Consider the following 19,038-nt stretch of genomic DNA (forward strand, 5'->3'; position numbering starts at 1 on the left):
CCACCTGTGGTAAATTCAGTTGACTGGACATGATTTGGAAAGGCACACACCTGTCTATATAAGGTCCCACAGTTGACAGTTCATGTCAGAGCACAAACCAAGCATGAAGTCAAAGGAATTGTCTGTAGACCTCCGAGACAGGATTGTCTCGAGGCACATATCTGGGGAAGGTTACAGAAAAATTTCTGCTGCTTTGAAGGTCCCAATGAGCACAGTGGCCTCTATCATCTGTAAGTGGAAGAAGTTCGAAACCACCAGGACTCTTCCTAGAGCTGGCCGGCCATTTAAACTGAGTGATCGGGGGAGAAGGGCCTTAGTCAGGGAGGTGACCAAGAACCCGATGGTCACTCTGTCAGAGCTCCAGAGGTCCTCTGTGGAGAGAGGAGAACCTTCCAGAAGGACAACCATCTCTGCAGCAATCCACCAATCAGGCCTGTATGGTAGAGTGGCCAGACGGAAGCCACTCCTTAGTAAAAGGCACATGGCAGCCCGCCTGTAGTTTGCCAAAAGGTACCTGAAGGACTCTCAGACCATGAAAAAGAAAATTCTATGGTCTGATGAGACAAAGATTGAACTCTTTGGTGTGAATGCCAGGCGTCACGTTTGGAGGAAACCTGGCACCATCCCTACAGTGAAGCATGGTGGTGGCAGCATCATGCTGTGGGGATGTTTTTTCAGCTGCAGGAACTGGGAGACTAGTCAGGATAAAGGGAAAGATGACTGCAGCAATGTACAGAAACATCCTGGATGAAATCCTGCTCCAGAGCGCTCTTGACCTCAGATTGGGGCGACGGTTCATCTTTTAGCAGGACAATGACCCTAAGCACACAGCCAAGATATCAAAGGAGTGGCTTCAGGACAACTCTGTGAATGTCCTTGAGTGGCCCAGCCAGAGCCCAGACTTGAATCTGATTGAACATCTCTGGAGACATCTTAAAATGGCTGTGCACCGACGCATCCCATCCAATCTGATGGAGCTTGAGAGGTGCTGCAAAGAGGAATGGGCAAAACTGGCACAGGATAGGTGTGCCAAGCTTGTGGCATCATATTCAACAAGACTTGAGGCTGTAATTGCTGCCAAAGGTGCATCGACAAAGTATTGAGCAAAGGCTGTGAATACTTATGAACATGTGATTTCTCAGTTTTTTTATTTTTAATAAATTTGCAAAAACCTCAAGTAAACTTTTTTCACTTTGTCATTATGGGGTGTTGTGTGCAGAATTCTGAGGAAAAAAATGAATTTAATCCATTTTGGAATAAGGCTGTAACATAACAAAAGGTGGAAAAAGTGATGCGCTGTGAATACTTTCTGGATGCACTGTATTTAACAGAGATACAGAATTCCAGCTGCACCCCCCACCTGCATTCCTGAATGAACGGCTGAAATGCACTTTGTACCAACATTTTAGTCAGCCTTGTACTTCATCTGATAAAAGAGGTGTACATCAGAATTGAGCTCCTTCAGATAAAAAGGCACCCAAATGGAGATTCATTTTATGCTTGTAACCACTAACTGAGCTCCGGCTACAAGTGATGAGGCACCTATAAGCAGGTGCTGGTATTGTAACTGGAGGTAACCTTAAACCAATCAGCAGAGTTTACACCTTCCTTCAAAACTACCTGGATTCATCTCTTCATTTTATTTGAGGGAGCTGAAAGCTGAAGAGAAACTCTCCTTGGTGTGAAAAGCCATCCACTCTCTGAGGATCTTTCTTTTACATGGCAGCTACTCTCCATACAGGTTTGGAGCTGGACGCTCTAAACTAGCATTAAGACATACTTTGCCAAGCCCCTCTCTAGGCCAATGGCTAAACCCTCTCTGAGAAGACTGAAAAGCATCCATTACTTTAAGAAGGGGACTTCAGTGCTGCAGAGGGCACAGCAAAGAGCCTTCTAGTGAGCTGAGAAAGGCAGCATCACACCATATTATGGACAAAGGACAATGTAGCAAAGACAAAGAGTGCATTTTGACAGAAGCAGAGTTATCCAATTGAACTTGGAACAACAACTCCTCTCAGTATTGGACATCATTCTTAAGGCTTTGGTATCATAAAACTGTTTTTCTGTGCTGAGATAATTAGAACTCTAAACAGCCAGTAAACTGCCAGTTTCCTTTCTGTTAACTTTGTTTGTTTTGTCTGTCTTGAATCCTGTCTTCTGTGTTGATATTTATGCAGTTATCATATTTATATAATTCTTGTGTTTATCAATAAATTGCATCACTCTGTTTCTTAAAACGAGTGTGCTTCAGTTACTTTTATATCAGTCTAATAGCCAAAGACCACTTCTACAGAGAAAAGTAAGTAAAGTAAAGTTAGAGCCTTAACAAATATTTAATTAATTGCAGGAATTGCCAAAGGCAAAATGATAATTATTTAACTGATTGATTAATATTAATCACATCCATACACCATTTCCTATGTTTACTTGGTGATCTGGGATGGGCTCAAAACAGAGATCCTTCACTAGACAAAGTTAAGCTTTGTTTCTGCGCAATTGAAAAAGCTGAAAGATTATCTTCTAAGATGTGCTGGGGCATGGTGGTAGCTTGAATTAGCTCTACAGTGACCCATTACTGGCAGTCAAGATGCAATTTCAGAAGCTGAACATTACAGACACAACAAAAATTTGAACTGAAAAAAAAAAAAAACTGCCAAATATTCATGACTTTAGAAAAGTTGACCCTTGTGTCAATTAAGGCAAGTTTCCACACAAAGGAATTAGCTTTTATTTTATTATTCATCAGTATTTTAATGTTATGTTGTTAATAAACTAAGCCAACACAAAAGAAAACAAAATAACAATACAATTCAAACTTATGTGCAATTAAAGTAAAATCTGACATGTATATACTGTACAGTAGACCCCCGCGAAGTCGCGGTTCAGAGTTTGCGCCCTCAGTCATTCGCAGATTTTTCCTTAGAACCTATCTAATAATTGTTAGCAGAAACCACAAATATCCTCCGCAATTTTTATGGCTTTTATCGTTGCAATACTGCACTGTAGAGAGACCAGGAAGCAACTGTAAAGGAAAACGCGGCATTGGGATGGTGAAAGTAGCCAACAGAATTTGAAACTGCAACTCCCAGAAGTCCCTGCAGTGGCTCTGATTGGTCTTCTGCTGTGGGTGCTGGGGCTGTTGGGGTCAAAGGATGTCAGCGCAGCTTTTAAAAAGGAGGCCGGTGACCAAAAGCAAAAAAACAGTTTTTGTAATTTGTGTTACATGTTCCTGTCTGTCTGCCTTCTGTTGGGTTACCTGTGCATATTCATTTTGTCCGGGATTGTTTCGTGCGTCTGGATTGTCTGCCGTCTGCCTGTGTACATGAGGACTGTAAGTGGATTCATGGCCATCCTGCAAAGAAAGGAGCGCTCCTGAACCTGTCCACCCGTCTTCACCATTTCAGGAACTAGCGGTAGGACTATCTTTACATTCCCATTCAATGTGCACATCTCTGGACTATCTATTTTCATCATTACATTTCATCCGTTGCCATTTTTCATGAACGTTTTTCATGATTTACTCTGTGTGTTTTGTTTGTGCTTTGTTGTATTTAATGTGTAGACGCTGTAAGGTGAACAGGGGTGGTATCGTTGTTTTCATTTGTTTTCATTACATTCTTTATTTGCTGTTTGATTACAAGTTTGCTTTGTTTTTGTCTCTGTTTGTAAGTGTGTGTGGGTCGGGCCAAGGCTGGGTGTGTCCCTGGAATCTCCACCATAAAAATAAACATATCACCATCTTCTCAACGGTGTGAATCTTAGCGGCACCAGACCGCTACATCGTTTTTCATTTCTCCTTGCTGCTCATTGACTGTGATACATCTCCAGCTGAGTGTTCTTGTGTTTTCCATTTTGTTCCTCTTAAGCCTTAAACTGCCACAAACGGCTATAGTCATTTCCCAGTGCCATTTGTGAGCACGTAGGAGCTGATCAGTCAGTGCCATACATTCATTGAGCAGCCAGCTCATGACCACTGCCAGCCCCTTGTGAGCAGGGGGGCTGAACGCATCCCTAGAAGACATGGACGCTCCTCAAAAAACCCCTCTTAAAAAACGCTGATAGACTACTTTCACATTGCTCCCTTACTTGCTGGGCTTCCTTGCGGCTCCTCTGTCGCATGATATGCTTTTCGCGTGACGCTATGCATACTTAAAAGCCTGAACAGCACCTGTTGTTTTTTGGCTGATTGCTTTGTTTCTCTCTCCTCCCCCAGACATCCTCTGCTCCTGTTGCGGGTCCCGCTCCAGTTGTGCTCCCCTATGATGTTTGTCTATTCTTTAATCAATAACTAACTGCATACTGAGCTCATTTTACTTCTGAAAGAGACAGGTTTGTTTGAAGTGTTTGAATAAAGTTCCTGTCTCTACAATCTCCTGTGTTTCTGTGCAATTCTGTGACCCAAGCGTGACACCCTGCAGCACTTCAGCGTTACTGTCCCTGAGATTGAGCCGCTGCACTAGACTAGCCTGCCAGCGTCAGCGTTTACCTCTGTGTGCTTGAGTGCAGCCAGTTCAAGCGCAGTGGGCTCGGTGATTTACTGAGTTTCATCCATGGCGTCAGTTGCACCTTGTACATATTGTTCCAGTAGTTTTTTAAATAGTTTTTACAGTTCATTAGCAGTGTGTAAAATGATCCGTGTTGCAGTAATTGTGATGCTCTTTGCATGAAAAAAATTGATTTCACTTTTTCTTTGTGAATTGTGACGTTTACTTAAAGTGCAGCAAAAAAGTATTTGCCGTCCAGGGATGCATTAACCCCCAAGTATGTGGCAGTTTAAGGCTTAAAGGCCCAAGATGCCGTCAAAACGCCCTGCACCTTCTAAGGCTTCTGGCAATGAAAACGCGCTTGCATGAATTACAGTACATATAGCAGTAACATCGGTATTTTACATTCTAGCACCGTGAGAGACATAGCAGTACAGCACTGTACAGTATTTGGGTTTACCTTTACATTCTTTATTTTTAGGTAATGTATTAAGCTAAGTTTGAAATTAAATTAAGGTGTTTTGGGGGCATATTTAGGGTTTAAACTATAAAAATAGGCATTTTTTTTATCCACATCCAAAATTCATGTTTTTTCACAATTTTGGGGGTGTACTGTATAGCAGCAGAAAGAGTGTGAAAAAGGCTGAAGTTAAGAGTAAATACTTGACCTGATCACTTTCTGCGTGGAGTTTGTTCAGTCTTCCCAAATTTGTGCATTTTTACTGAATATTTTGTTTCCATAAACTGGCTTGTACGCGAGTGTGGGCAAGAGTGTGTTGGGAGATCGACAGGCATGGTGTTGAAGGCTGGAACCTGCTTTGTGCTTGTTGCTGCCAGAATGGGATTCACAATCCCATGACACTAAAATAAACATTACTGCACTGTACAATACAATCTTTTAATTAACATAAATTAAGCATAATTTGTCATTAATATTATAGCACACTATAAAGATGAACAGTACAGAATGTATATAGAAGCTTGTCGTTTAACTTTAAGAGACAACTTATCTTTCCTATTTAAAAAATAGGTGCAACATGTCATATTTTGAAGTTTTGTAAATATTTACTTTATCTATTTCTAATTCACACTGCTCAAACTGCTTAAGCTGTCTATTTTTCTGACAAAAAAGTAAGTGTTTTAGTACAATAGGGAATATGGTGAAATAGTAATCCTAAAGAACGGCACTATGAAAAGATGCAACAGCATATAATATCACTTAAAAGTGGCGCAAATGTTTCTAAAATTCTAATTGTTTCAGAACAAATATATTACAGCATACATTAAAGTCAAAGAAAATTACAATGAATTGACTGACAGGAAGAAATAAAGAGAAAGACAGAGAAAGAGGGTGAACAAGATTGAACTGTTGTCATTAAAGCACAATGTGGTTATAAACAAAAATTGTAATTTTCTGTTATTTAATTTTTCATTAGATGAAAGAAGGAAAAAGACATTTTGTAAATGTCAATGAGGAAAAAAAAATCCCCACAAATGCGTAATACGGTAACATACACAAAGAGATTAATAGTGACAGAAGTTTGAAAGCATCATGCTGAAAAGATATCCCTGTTTATTTCAAATTTTAGTGAATATTAAAATACAAAGAAAAGGTGTACTACAGTATGTGAAATGAAGTCCATCGCAATTTGTATCTGCCTTTTACAGAATATAGTGACTAATGTCATTCAGCTTTCTCATTATTATATCATATTGTTTATTATTCTTTTAGCCTTTTTCTTTATTACCTTCATCTCTACTGGAACTACTAAACCAAAGCCAGACTACACTGAAGCCATACATTTTGCAACACATGCACTGCTTCTAATACTGATATAATTAAATTATCTCTGTGTAGAATTGCATAAAGTATACTTCAAAAAAGGCACAAACACAAAACAATTAAAAGAAAGTTAATTTTAAGTTCCATGAAGGAATCATCACTGACTGCTACCTCCAAATAGTTACTGTAAATATGGGTTTTTCATAGGTAGCAAATTTTAATTGTGCACTGACCCATCTTTAAAGGAGTTATGCAGTCAATCATCATCCATTCATTCATTTTATGAAACCACATGTTTTCCCATAACAGTTGCCAGAATCTAGGCCAGGTGTAATCAGGTACAAAGACACCTATAATGGACACCACTACTTTGCCATGTTACGCTATTTTTACTCTTTCCAAATAATATGTACAGAAGCTCAGAACTGCACAATGAAAAAAATTATGGGATAACCCCTGTCACATATGTATGCGAAAATATCCTAAATGTACATGAAAATATTGTGAATGTAATATATGTTTTCACATACCTATTGGATATTTTCATGTATGTACGAGATGTTTTTACGTACATACAAGATAAATTTATATTAAAAAAGTTACATAAGATTGCTTCCGGTATTCCGTACATACATGTAAACATCTCGTATGTTTGTGACAGTATCCCGTATGTACAAGATAGGGGTTATCGCATAATTTTTTTCACTGTGCAGTTCAGAGCTTCCATAAATAAGACATGCAAATCAGTACTAAACTGTAAAATTCAGTGGATAGAATTGTTTGCTAGATGAGAATTAGTTAGGAGATAGTCAAGATAACATTTATAACAATAACTAGCTCTGTAAATAATATAGAATGTTATGGCTTCTAATACTTTACTCTATGTATAAAATGGTAGAACACCTTCAAAATGCTAACATATTGAATCTGTAAAATGAATATGACTGTCCTTATGAATGTACATTTACTCCTTCATAACCAAAGTTGGATCTCATCGCTATACTTACATGCGTCGGTCCCTGTGCAGCTTGTTAACTTTCTCCCAGCGGGCATCTAACTGACACAGGGCATTGGAGATCTGTTCTGCTTCAGATGGAGTTGCATTCTGAAGGGTCTTGGACTTCCTGTTGTGGATGCTGTCTACCCACAGAGACAGTTTCCCCATGCTGGCTTTTACATTCTTCCAAAGACAGAGACAGAGAAAGAGAACACAAAAGAAAAAAAAGCTTAAACATTTTGAATTTTGTCTTAACAAGTCATTTTGGAATTACATTATTTAAAACAAAATTAACACCACAAATAAAAAACTACTATAGTTCATAAAAGAATGTGTGTTAATATATTGTGCATTTTAGGCACAAGGCAAATAAAGGAGTATTCATTCTACATATAAAGTCTTACCTGGTATATATCAATAATTTAGCTGAGAACAATCTAAAGTACCCCTAGGTTTTAAACTGTTTGTTTTTACTAAATATTTTCTTTTAAGTTGTTTAATTCTGGTTAAGTCTAAGAAATTCCAGATTCTTATTATTTGGCTATTAAAAATAAAGCATATGTAGAGTATGTAAAACTTTGCAATCTAGAAAATATTTGTCTTATGTCAAAATCAGACAAGAGGAATTGCATTTGTATCTTTATTTTGAACTGTACAGTACTGTACTTACTGAAAGCAAGTAATGCAAGATAAGGCACTAAGCAGTTGCTTCAAAATATTCACGCAATTAGACCAGTTGCAGGCGATTGGGTCTAAACGCTTTCACACATGTAGTTGGAGGTGGGCAATAAATCGGCACCATTGTGCTTTACAGTTCAACACTCTAGCCACTGTGTCACATAATAGCTCTCCCCAATTCAGGTTCTTGAAGAGCTGAAGATGATCCAGTACTGGCACAAGACAGGAAGCAGGCCTGGACGGGGTGCAATTCCATCATAGGGCCCACTCACACCCACATTCACACAGGGGCTATTTGAGAGTCTGTCATCAACTGACATGAAATACACACAGATTTGGAATACAGGAGGGAAACCTGATTACCTAAAGGAAAACCCACACAAACATAAGGGCAACATACAAACTGTACAAAGACAGCAACTGAGTGTGGGATCTGTGACGTAGCTTTGGTAGTTACACCATGGTGCCTCCATTATTGCAAGTTTTAACCTCTCATTTTCGACATACCAGTAGCAGGGTAGGCAGTTGCTAGATGGCCATCTGCCCCTTTTATATGTGTTTGCTAGTTTGGAGTGCAGCATCATTAAAGTGTAATGGAAATTGAGTTGATTCCTGACAAGTGTCATTTTTTGCCAAGTGACTAACCTCAAGGAAACCAGAAATGTGACAATATATCACAATTCATTGTAGGAAGGAGACAGTAGCAAGGAGGAACTGCTGCCACATTACAGGAGAAGCAGGGGAGTAAAGGAAAAATAAAACAGGGAAAATTATTGTAATAACTGTGGATTTTACTTAAAATATTTGTTCTCAAATAAAACACTGCAAGCAAAAAATATACTCTTGATGTAGCATAATTTTACATTGTCTGCAAATTTATAATGAATATATTGTCATTTGATTGCAATTCATCCCTTAGATAGATAGATAGATAGATAGATAGATAGATAGATAGATAGATAGATAGATAGATAGATAGATAGATAGATAGATAGATAGATAGATAGATAGATAGATAGATAGATAGATAGATAGATAGATAGATAGATAGATAGATAGATAGATAGATAGATACAGATTAATTGGGGATTCCAAACTGGGCCTGTCGGCTCTACAATAAACTGCTGTCCAGCACTAGTTGCTTTTGTTGAATCTGATCTCCTCACCCCTAATTCATATGTTAAAAATGAAGTTTTATACAGAATTTTGTTTTGTGTTGAATGCCATGTACGATGTACAATAAGGCACAATTCCACAACAGATAGGTGATAGTACAATTACAAACTTGGCATTAAGTGCTCTACTTCCGCCATAGCGATTCTCTCTATGACAAACAATATAAAATATGGTTGGAGAGACAGAATGACTTGACCCTTTAACAAGCAAGTAAAAGAATAATTCAATCAATATGGCTCATTTGTCTCACTGTAAGCTAAATAACTGCAGTATCTCAACCAGTAAATTAAATATTGCCAGAGTATCTGCTTCAACATGACTGGACATTTTTTTCCAATGCAGTTACTGTTTGTTTGAAAACAGTGCCCTCTTTTTTTGTCTTAAAAGATGACATTCAATGATAAGCTTGATCTAGATGCTTGATGCACTTTATTTATTTGTCTCGTGCCAAGACCCCACAGAAACCAACAAATTAACACAAGCATCTGCAAAGTGCCAGGACTTTCAATGATTCCACATAAAATGTAAGCTTCCATTTTCTTATGATAAAACACAAAAAAAAATTCATCCCTTGAAGCAGAAGTGAAATTTTTACCAGTATGACCGAGTAAAATAATAGAACTTTACAATCAAAATTTTCCCCATAATACATTTTGAAATGAAACCATTCAGTATTATATTACTGCTTAGGGAAAGGTTACATTAACTATGTATTTCACTCTTCAACAGGAAACAAAATGATTTATTAACCTCCATTTACCAATGTCCTTCACTACACATAATAAGTGTTAGAAAATGTACCTCATTTGTTTCAGTCAGAATTGCACTATGAAACTGATCTCCTTAATAAATTCCTGCAAAGAGATTTGAATGCATTTGATCTTCATACCTTAACTTAATCTGAAAATCAAACAGAAAAAGTTTTGAATGATGAGCGAAGGATTTTTGGCATCTTAAATAGGCATATTGTTTGTTGCCTGAATTAAAGGATATTTCACAGTGACATTGAAACGTAGCGCTGTCATAAGTCATTTCTGATGCCCCTTTTCTCAGAGAGCCTGGCTGCAGAGCTCATGAGGAGCTTCTTTACACCAATTATAGCAAAATATGGTAACTAATTCTTTTTACACTTCAGAAAATACATAATTACAGACATGTGTAAATACTGAAAATGTGGAATGACAATGTGATAAAGCTACCTCTTTACTGTTCATGAAGACTCAGCTAAAGTGCTTGGGGCAAATAGTGAAGCTTCCCCTTTGGAGGCAGAGGTTGTTCCCAGCGCCACTCACTAAGTTAAGAACTAGGGGCAAATTCAGGACATATTAGAGCTGTTAACTTTCCTCTCTGACCCATGAGCACCAAGGGATTCCCTAAAACCCCTGTTAAGGATAGGGGGTTGTGGTCTGTCCAACTAAACATGTTTCTATTTTGACCCTTACCAGAAAAAGCTTATGGATAGTGAAGAAAACATTATAACAATAGCATGGTAGATGTTATAGTATCAATTTGTTATTGCTTTTCTCTTATTCTGCATGGAGAAAAATCAGACTTTGATGTCAAGTGAAGATCAGGAAGCTGAAATCGTTGCTGGACACTTAACACCAACAACCTCAGCCAGCACAAATTAAATAGACTCACAGGGTCCTCTTGTTTGTCCTAGTCAAAACATATGTGCAAAATTTCAACCAAAACGTTCTACATATGCCCACCCGACCATTCAATTAGAAATGCCCCCACCTTACTGTTCTGCCAAGTTAAAAATAAGATGGCCAAATTAATATAAAAAGGACCAAGAAATGAAAAGAAGTGTAAACTGGAAAGATGCTTAAAGGTCAAAAAGCCTAAACAAACCCTAAGCTCAATATGAATACCAGAATAAAATTAAAAACAAAAAAAAAAAAAGAAAAACTTGCAAAAAAGTCTCAACTCCCTAAATTGATTTTGCCATAACTAATGCACATAGTGTTTGTTTACAAATCTTGGACACCAGGAGTCTCATGTATAACGCCATGCATAAAATTCAAAAGCAGAAATGTGCGTACACACAAAAAAATTCAGATGCATAAATCTGTGCGTTCGCCAACTTCCACGTTCTTCCGCTCCATAAATCCCGGTCAGCGTGAAAAGTAACGCATGTGCACGCACCTGCTGCCACTCCCCAAACTCCTCCCAGAATTACGCCTCTTTGAAAATGCAAATCAATATAAATAGCCCTTAAGCTCAGCATTCTGTGAAAAGGCAATGGCAAAAGCGCGGGGGAAAATAGAAGAATTTCAGCGAATACCAAGTGGAGGCAAGGAAAAATGTACTATTTGTCGGTTTAAACAGTGGTATAAACAACAAAAGGATGTTGATCGAGTGACATTGAGTGTCGGAGAAACTCGAAAGCTCAAGTTCATAAAGTCGCACAGTGCCCGAAAAAAAAAGAAGTTGTCAGATATCAAAGTCTCCATGAAAAGTCAAGTCGTAGCCCACTGTCTGAGTGTCATATGAAAGTTTATTAGGGTACAGAGAAAAAAAAATAGGCACACAGTGGGAAAAAAGCATGAAATGTCAACTTTAATCTCGAAATTTCCACTTTAATCACATAGTTTATTATGTCATTAAAGTAGAACATCATAAAACTTCATCTTAAAATCGTTTAATTTACTAGTTTCTGAAATCCCATTGTAACTAAAGTAGCACGTTAAATGCTTTGTTCTGTATTTGAACTTCTATGTGCTCTATTTGTGTGAATCACTATGTGCTTCTTAAACAGGCTTTCTCTTCCTCCGACAGGACACAGAATCCATTACATTCGAGATATTACAGCTCTCTGAATAATTAAAATACTGAGATGTATACTTGATATCATTTTCATGATGATAGGAATTAAAGCATGTTATTAAACATGGGAACCTGGTGGCGCAGTGATTGTTCATGCCTCCCGCAAGATGCTTGCTGCGCCGTGCGCAACCTTTGAGGAAATAATTTATTGCAGCAGTACTGTCTCTTTCAAAATTACTAACCCCCAATTCCTGTTCTTACTTTTCTTTCTCCAAATACCCAATCGCCACACAATCAGCTCTGTAATAGACATTAAGCCATCTGTAAGCTTAGAACACAGATTCTACAAAACTTTTAAGGAACATTGAAATATCTTCATGGTACGTATTTAATTATTCTATCCATCTATCCTTCCAGTGCCACGCCAACCCCAGCAAGAATACAGCGCAAGGCAGGATCAATCCGTGAACTGAGCACCAGCTCCTCACTAGTGCTGCGGCACTGTGTCCTCACATGTTTAATTATTAACAATATAGATTATTTAAATGAAGTTAAAGTTTTATCTGTATAATATAATAAACATATTTTGCTGCATTTCATCTTAAAAATGATATCATTATCATATGTAAATACGCGGTTTATAAAGTGGCTCAGGTTGTGCAATATTATAACTGTATCGCAAGTTTACAGTGAGGTAATTGTACTTATAAGTACAAACAGTTCTACAAGGAGCACTTGATGGACTGATTGAGTGCGTTTATAGTTCTTGGGATGAAACTGTTTCTGAACTGCGAGGAAAGGCTCTGAAGCGTTTGCCGTATGAGAGCAGTTCAATAGACAGCATGGCTGAGGCAGCATTTGCTTGATGCTGTATACCGATAATCTCTTTCCAATCAGCTGCTATAGAGCTGTGATTCCCCACTCAGATACAGTGATATAAATATTCCGAGTGGTGCAGTGAGAGTAATATGGAAAAAGATGATCCGCTGTGGCAACCCCTAATGGGAGCAGCTGAAAAAAGAAGAGGAAGAAGGTGTAGTGAGAGTAACAACGCTAAAGCAGCTATGGTATTTAGAATAGTTTGACCATTCTATGGACCATTATATTGTTACAGGTTAATTACAATCAGATGCATTAAACTAATAAACAATATGCCGTTAATTGCAGTGTATTTATAAAGCCGCATCAGGGATGTGGATCTAAAAAAGAAAGGGAAACCACACTGGAACAGTAGCACTGCTTTGACGCTGGGTGCCACCAGTTTGCAAAACCGAGCGGAGAACTTGCGTACGCCAAGAACTTAGCTACCATGAAAATGTGCGTGGCTTTACGCCAAGTTTAGTTTTTATACATCGCGATTTGAGCATGGAAACGGGCTTACGCAACATTTTTTGTGTGTACGTACCGTTTATACATGAGGCCCCAGAACTCTTGTTCTACCATCTTAAATACTGTCCAAGTGATTACATCGTGCATTTTTAAAGCAGTCATGTGATGGCAATAGGGCACCATTGCCAACAGCAATGTAGCTGTTGCCATAAATACACTCCCAATATGATGGTCTGAAAATAAAAAAAACTAAAGCTAAAAATTAATATGATGTCCAAAACAGACCAAGGAGACACAAAATAACATAAATGAATCCTATATTGTTCCACACCTTAAATTCACAACACAGTGCAGCTGAAGATGTTATGCAGTCTGCCAGCTCCCTCTGGGGAATTCTTATTTTCTAGGCCTAGTTAGGAATTTTGTCTAACTTCACAGAAAAAAGGGCAGAGTTAACATAACACTTGAAAAAGTATATACTGAAATAATATTCTTACATCTACACTTTCAAATGCTAGGAGGTCATTCGGAACTGACAGTTTTGCTGTGTACTCTAAACAATCACAAACTAAACCACATTGTACATAGCATCATATAAATACTGGTACTTCATGTGACTATCCAAAGGATGCACATCAAAAGCACGTTAAATGGTACAGCATATCAAAATGAAGAAGCGGGTCTAGTAATCATTTACAGTATGAAAACAGACATTTTGGCCACCTGCTAATTCACATTTATCATTACCCTAAAATTACAATATAGTGTGACTTGGTATTATATGGTGTAGCTACAATTTCATATGCTCTAAGGTCACCACTGACTTTGGTTACTTGTGGTCTATACATAAAGTACCTTATAATCTTTAATGTGATAGGTAGGAAATAACAGAAGTATACCTATTTAGTTTTTGCATTTTATAAAACGGTTACATTGCATGCGGTCGAAACAGGCAACATAAGGAACTGAGATTTCCCTCTAACAGAGCAACTAGTTAGAAAGCTACTACTCAGTAACTTAAAAGCGAGAGAATGCATAAAGCTCAGCTATCAGGTCTTTTACAAAAGAATGATGAGTTTAGACACAACATCAATACAATTTTAATAATATTATGGCATGCATTGAACCGTTTTTTTGGTTTCAATTCATAAAATGTTGAAAAATAATATCCATCCATTTTGTTAGTTGTGTGCTATTAGAACTAGTTCCACTACTACTGGGCACAAGGTCCTATCAAATTAATAATACAGAATAAATGTAATTTAAGTCAACAAAGAAAAAGTATACATTTAATTTAATAGCTGACATTCCATATTTTACCAAAGCTTTATGCTATGTGACTTCATTCAGTAACAGCCTGGTCATAATCTGTGTGATTTCATGTTCTAATATCAGAAAGATGTACATTATAAGTAAATTGAGTCTGAATTGACCCATTGTTTGTGAGTGTGGATGTATATATTAAGGTGCCCTGTGATACAGTAAAATAATGCCCTGTCCAATGAAGAATGTTACAAAGGAGTACTTACAGGAGTAAGTGGATTTAGAAAGTCAACAAACAGTATACTGAAAATAAAGGAAATATAGCTTAGCATCTTTCCTTCCAAGCAAAATTTTTTTTTACATTTAAATCCCAAACATGTTAAGTAACATACCCAGGGTAAGAAAAGGCTAGTTTAAAACCTTGACCAACATTTTGTAGTTAACATAGCTTAACCTCAAAAAGACAGTCATTAGATACAAAGCTGAAAAACAGACTCAATATGAAAACTCTTTTTAAAAATATTGTACAAAACAATAGTATGTTTTTCTTACCATTATATATCAATTCAAAAGTCACTGTCCCAAAATACAAGACACATACTTTATAAGCATATGTTTACCATGAAGTTGTACCAAGCTCAGTATTCAATAACTGCAGTGACAACAACTTTTTATTCAAATCTGTTTTTTAATAGGATACCAGTTGTTGTGGTTAATGAGCTTGTCAATTAATCACATTATGTGTTCACGCTCTCATTTCTGCTGAAATCACAAAGTCCTTCAAGTGTAACTTTTCTTTTCAGGGAAAATCACAAAAAGATTTTGTGAACCAGAATGGGATAGCATCTGACATTGTCCTGATAAATTTTGTGTTTTTTTTCTAAATACTTTATTCAAATAGGTAATGATGAACATATATAGGGGTAAATGGTCCAAGAATGGCTTCTTTTTATTTGCACATCATTGTTAATTACCAGCTGGTTCAGAAAAACATGAAGCTTTTTTAAAGCCATGAAATCAAAATAAGCAATGCGATTAAAATTAGAAAAACAATAAGGAATAAAAACTATGGATAATGAAGAACTTTTGTCTTTTAAATGTAGTTTTTGCAATGTTTCATTTCACTTTTTTGGAAGAAATGACATTTAAGCACAGTGGTTAGTGTTGCTGCTTCATAGATCCTGAGTCTTGGGGTTGTTGTTTTTGTGGAATTTGCACTTTACATCTCCCTGTGACAGAATGGGTAAGTGTGGATGTGTATGCAAGTTGGCCCCATGATGAATTGCCATCCTGTCCAGGGTTTTTTTCTACTGTTGCACCCAGCCCTGCAGTGATTTGTTCCAGCCCTTTGACCTAAATTGGATCAGCTGGTTTGAAAATGTTCAATTTTAACATTTCCTTCTGTTTTTCATTTTGCAGCCGCAGACTGGCACAGTCCTTCACTAAATTCCACTGCATATACTAAGTGCAGACACAATGAATCTAATTAAATGACATATTCCATTAGCAGTAAAAAACTGGAGATTTGGATTTTAATTCAAAAACTGTCATGAACAAAACCTTGCAGTAACTGCTACACTTCAGGGAATTACAGTATGTGTGATATGCCTGATTCATCCCATTTACCATCCAATGATATATTCAAAAGGTATGATAGCTTTTAATTTGCTATTAATGCAAATTTGGGATCTTTAAGAACACAAATACAAATTAACAAAATATTTATATTTTCATTTTCTGAATTCTCTGTCTCCATTTTCATACCACAAAGGACCATAGTCTACTTCAGCAGCACTCAATACTATCAGCTAAAACATTTGCGAATAACTTGATATCGTCATTTAGTAATGAGATGGGATGTGAATTCCAGAGAGTTTTTATTCTTCTTTGGAAAGGATATAAAAGATTATTTGTGTAAAATAGTGGGATAGAATATTATCTTCTTTAGCTTCCTCAAAGACACATTAATGAGGCAAGTTTAAATAACAGCTTTTTATAAAATTCCTCCAGATTACTATGAGCTTGATGAGCCTCAGTGGTTTGTCCAGTTACTCTATAAGCAGTGTATTGTGCTGTGGAAGTTCTAATTTAAGATATTGTTAGTGGGAACTTCTTTATCATTACACTCTGATGTGCATGGAAACTTACAATATCCCTAAAATATATTAATTACTTCCTTCAGATCACTGAGCTTAGTTTCAACTGTGTTGTTAATCTCTGTAATTCCATTTCTATGCCTCACTTTTATTTATTTGTTTAATCTTATTGTTTTTCTCTGTGCTCACAATAGGAGGAGTATGACATGCAAATTAGTCTCTTATAGTCAGAAGATTAAATTCTGTTTGTAATGACAAACTTTTTTGTATAGAATATCTTTAGGTGAGTTTGCATAAATTTTATCAGTCTTGAAGATGTTTTTTGAGTTTGCAAATTTTTTTCTTTTTTATGAGACACAAAATAGCTTTTCCCCTTAGCTGTGCTTTGAGTGTTTTCCAGCATGTTTCTACAGATATATCTGGAATTGCATTGATTGTTATGAAAATATATGTTTTTGAAGCTGCGGTGGGCTGGCGCCCTGCCCAGGGTTTGTGTCCTGTCTTGTGCCTTGTGTTGGCTGGGATTGGCTCCAGAAGACCCCTGTGACCCTGTAGTTAGGATATAGCGGGTTGGATAATGGATGGATGGATGGATGGATGGATGGATGCTTTTGAAGAATTTAGTTTGATGAAGTTTTAATTTACAATATGTTGTATTACTACATCATAGTGATTTCAGTTCCAAAATCAGAGTAGTGCAATCCAAGAGAATGACCACATCATCTTCTTCTTTTTCTTCTTCTTCTTCTTTTGGCTGCTCCCATTAGGGGTTGCAAGAGATTGCTATAAATTACTTTATTGATTGCTATCAATAAAGAATTAGTTATTTCAAGACTGCTTATGATACAACATTTAAAAGAAAATACCCAAAGAGTAAAGAAATCCACAGGGCTCTAACAGATGCTTTTTTTTCAGACTATTCTTTTTTGAAAGGCAGATTTCAAGTAAGCATTCTGCTTTTCAGCATTACTATTCATATATAATATATAATAGTAAAAAAAATGTTCTACTTCCCCTTGTTGAACACTCAAATAACAAGAAAAGCAAACCTACGTTTAAAAATGTCCAATAATCTACACTCGCCAGAACTGTGGAAACAGTTGCAGTGATAAAGGAGGTTTCCAAAAGATTAAAATATCCTGAAGCATAGTTACAGAATGGATTCCCATTAGCAAGCCTTGCAGCAAAGGACAAAGAAAACATGACAATGTAAAAATGGTTAATAGCAAACCAGTAAAAAACAAATGCAACAAAGGAGACAATAATTCTGTCAGAAATAATAGGAACAAATTAGTAAGATTTTGAGGGCCTAATGAGGGTCAAAAACAACACTGTATATACCCAACAAGGGCAGGAAAATATCAACTAACAAATAGTGATACATTTTTTTTAAAAACAAGGCACACAGGAACCTCTCTGCTCATCACAATCGAATATATTCTGCCTCGGGTTTCTTTTGAAGCGGTCTTTCCTCTTTGTCAGCATTTCTTTAACTAGACATTCCAGCAGATTAAAAATACTTCCAGCAGTCAGGGGATCGAAATCAGCATTGAATGAAAAAATCATAGAGTCGAGTGAGAGTTGCAGACTGGACACATGCAAAAATCTGTAGCTAAAGCAGAGTGCATCTATTTACACTTGCATTAACGTGCCTCACAAATGGAATTCAACTGACCACATTAAAAACCGGGTCAGTCAATAATAAATACCAAACACATTTAACACAACTTCAAATGCAAAAGTGTTTTCTATACTCATATAACAATAAAATCATCAGAAATGACAAAATAATTGCGTAGAGGTGTGGCAACAGACAGGTAAGCTGAGAAGACTGGCTATTCCTAATGCCTGTGCAGCTTAAAAAAAAAGGTAAGCAGAGCGGCAGCAACATCATGTGTGAAATCAAGCTTCCATTTCTGCCATGAGATCATGTTTAAACAATAAAGTTCTTTATAGCAATGTGGTATGTCCCCTTTTTGTCAGGTTCCTACGCGGATCATTATAAGTAGCCACTTTCCATTGTAACAACAGGTTAGTAGCTGCAGTACTCTGTACTGTGGTTGTAAGTTCAGGTGTTGCTTCGCTAGAAGCTTAAAAAGGAGGAAATGAGAAGAAGAGGAGGAAGTAGCGTCCTTCAGACCTAGACAAGCTTGGAGAGACAGCATCCCTTGTTCACTTGAAATGCTAGTATAATAAAACTAGACAAAGAGATATAATGCCTATCTGTGTACTACGGATATGACTTTTTATGAAAAGATGAAAGCGTCACAATATGTCTAACTTTTAAATACAAAAGCATGTTACCAATAGAGCTGTTGTAGTACTATAAAAAATGAAGGTAATTATACTACACTGCCACAAACATAGGGGTTTGATTGTGATAATGAAAGCTTTTCCTTAAGTTGGATGAGTTTAACATTTTTAAAGACAAGCATTTTCTGCAAACTCAGCACTTTGATTTTA

General features: G+C 36.9%; 1 protein-coding gene across 13 annotated transcripts in view; it reads right to left on the reverse strand.

The window, feature by feature from the left end:
• dmd (dystrophin) overlaps nt 1-19,038 on the reverse strand; it is a 2,688,357-nt gene that overhangs the window by 1,416,981 nt on the left and 1,252,338 nt on the right. For all 13 annotated transcript variants that reach the window (XM_051926236.1, XM_051926244.1, XM_051926242.1 and 10 more), the window contains one exon: nt 7,275-7,447. In XM_051926236.1, the coding sequence (XP_051782196.1) occupies nt 7,275-7,447 (173 nt within the window). The remainder of the gene's footprint in view (nt 1-7,274; nt 7,448-19,038) is intronic.

Source organism: Erpetoichthys calabaricus, chromosome 4 (genome assembly GCF_900747795.2).
Source record: "Erpetoichthys calabaricus chromosome 4, fErpCal1.3, whole genome shotgun sequence".
Lineage (NCBI taxonomy): Eukaryota > Metazoa > Chordata > Cladistia > Polypteriformes > Polypteridae > Erpetoichthys > Erpetoichthys calabaricus.